The 742-nt window shown below is 51.8% G+C and overlaps 1 protein-coding gene across 1 annotated transcript in view; it reads right to left on the bottom strand.

Annotated features, from left to right (window-relative positions):
* The window catches only part of KCTD8 (potassium channel tetramerization domain containing 8), a gene marked incomplete at its 3' end in the record, with an annotated part of 2195 nt that extends 1894 nt beyond the window's left edge, over positions 1–301 (bottom strand). The window contains exon 1 of the mRNA XM_009280162.1: positions 177–301. Coding sequence (XP_009278437.1) covers positions 177–301 — 125 coding nt within the window. The remainder of the gene's footprint in view (positions 1–176) is intronic.
* Positions 302–742: the final 441 nt, after the last annotated feature.

Raw genomic sequence — 742 nt, 5'->3', positions numbered from 1 at the left:
GCCGCCAGAGCCGGCTGCCACTTGGCACAGCGCTGCCGCGCTGCCAGGCTCGGCCCAGGGAAGAGCCAAGCCCCTACCCCGGCTCCTCCCCTCGGCTGGGTGGCATTTCTGGTTCGCTTTGGACTTTTTATCGGGCCCCCCCAAAAAAAAAAAAAAAAAAAACCAAACCTCCCTGCCTCCCCCAAATCCCTCTGCCTTCCTTATGCTGTCGCTCAGGTCGGTCCTTGCGGAGTGCCAGAATGATGGTCATCCTTGCAAAAGTAGCATCCAGCAGGATGCATATGACGGCATTTTTCACCATCTTCCCTATATCGGCATGCCTTTACCATGAGGGGAGGGGGGGGGATTTAATTGAGGGCACAAATGAACCCAGTGTTCAGCTGTGCTGGTGGTACAAATCTAACAGGCCCTGGGTGGGACACAAATGCTGTATTTGATGTCCTGCTGCTTCACTGGGGCACAGCACACTGGGATCTCGATTTTCAGAGAAGCTTAGCATGCTCTCTAGCTTGACAACGGAATTGGGGTGATTCAAAGCAGAAAAGAAAGCTGCCATTAGGATCCAGATGCCAGGCACAGATTTTGGAATCATAGAATCATTTAGGTTGGAAAAGACCTTTAAGGTCATCAAATCCAACCGTTAACCTAGCACTGCCAAGTCCACCACTAAACCATGTCCCTAAGCACCACACCTACACATCTTTTAAATACCTCCAGGGATGGTGACTCCACCACTTCCCTG

Source organism: Aptenodytes forsteri, unplaced genomic scaffold, assembly GCF_000699145.1.
Source record: "Aptenodytes forsteri isolate BGI_AS27 unplaced genomic scaffold, ASM69914v1 Scaffold35, whole genome shotgun sequence".
NCBI lineage: Eukaryota > Metazoa > Chordata > Aves > Sphenisciformes > Spheniscidae > Aptenodytes > Aptenodytes forsteri.
Note: the sequence above shows the minus strand (reverse complement) of the source record. Positions and strands in the feature narration are given on the sequence as shown.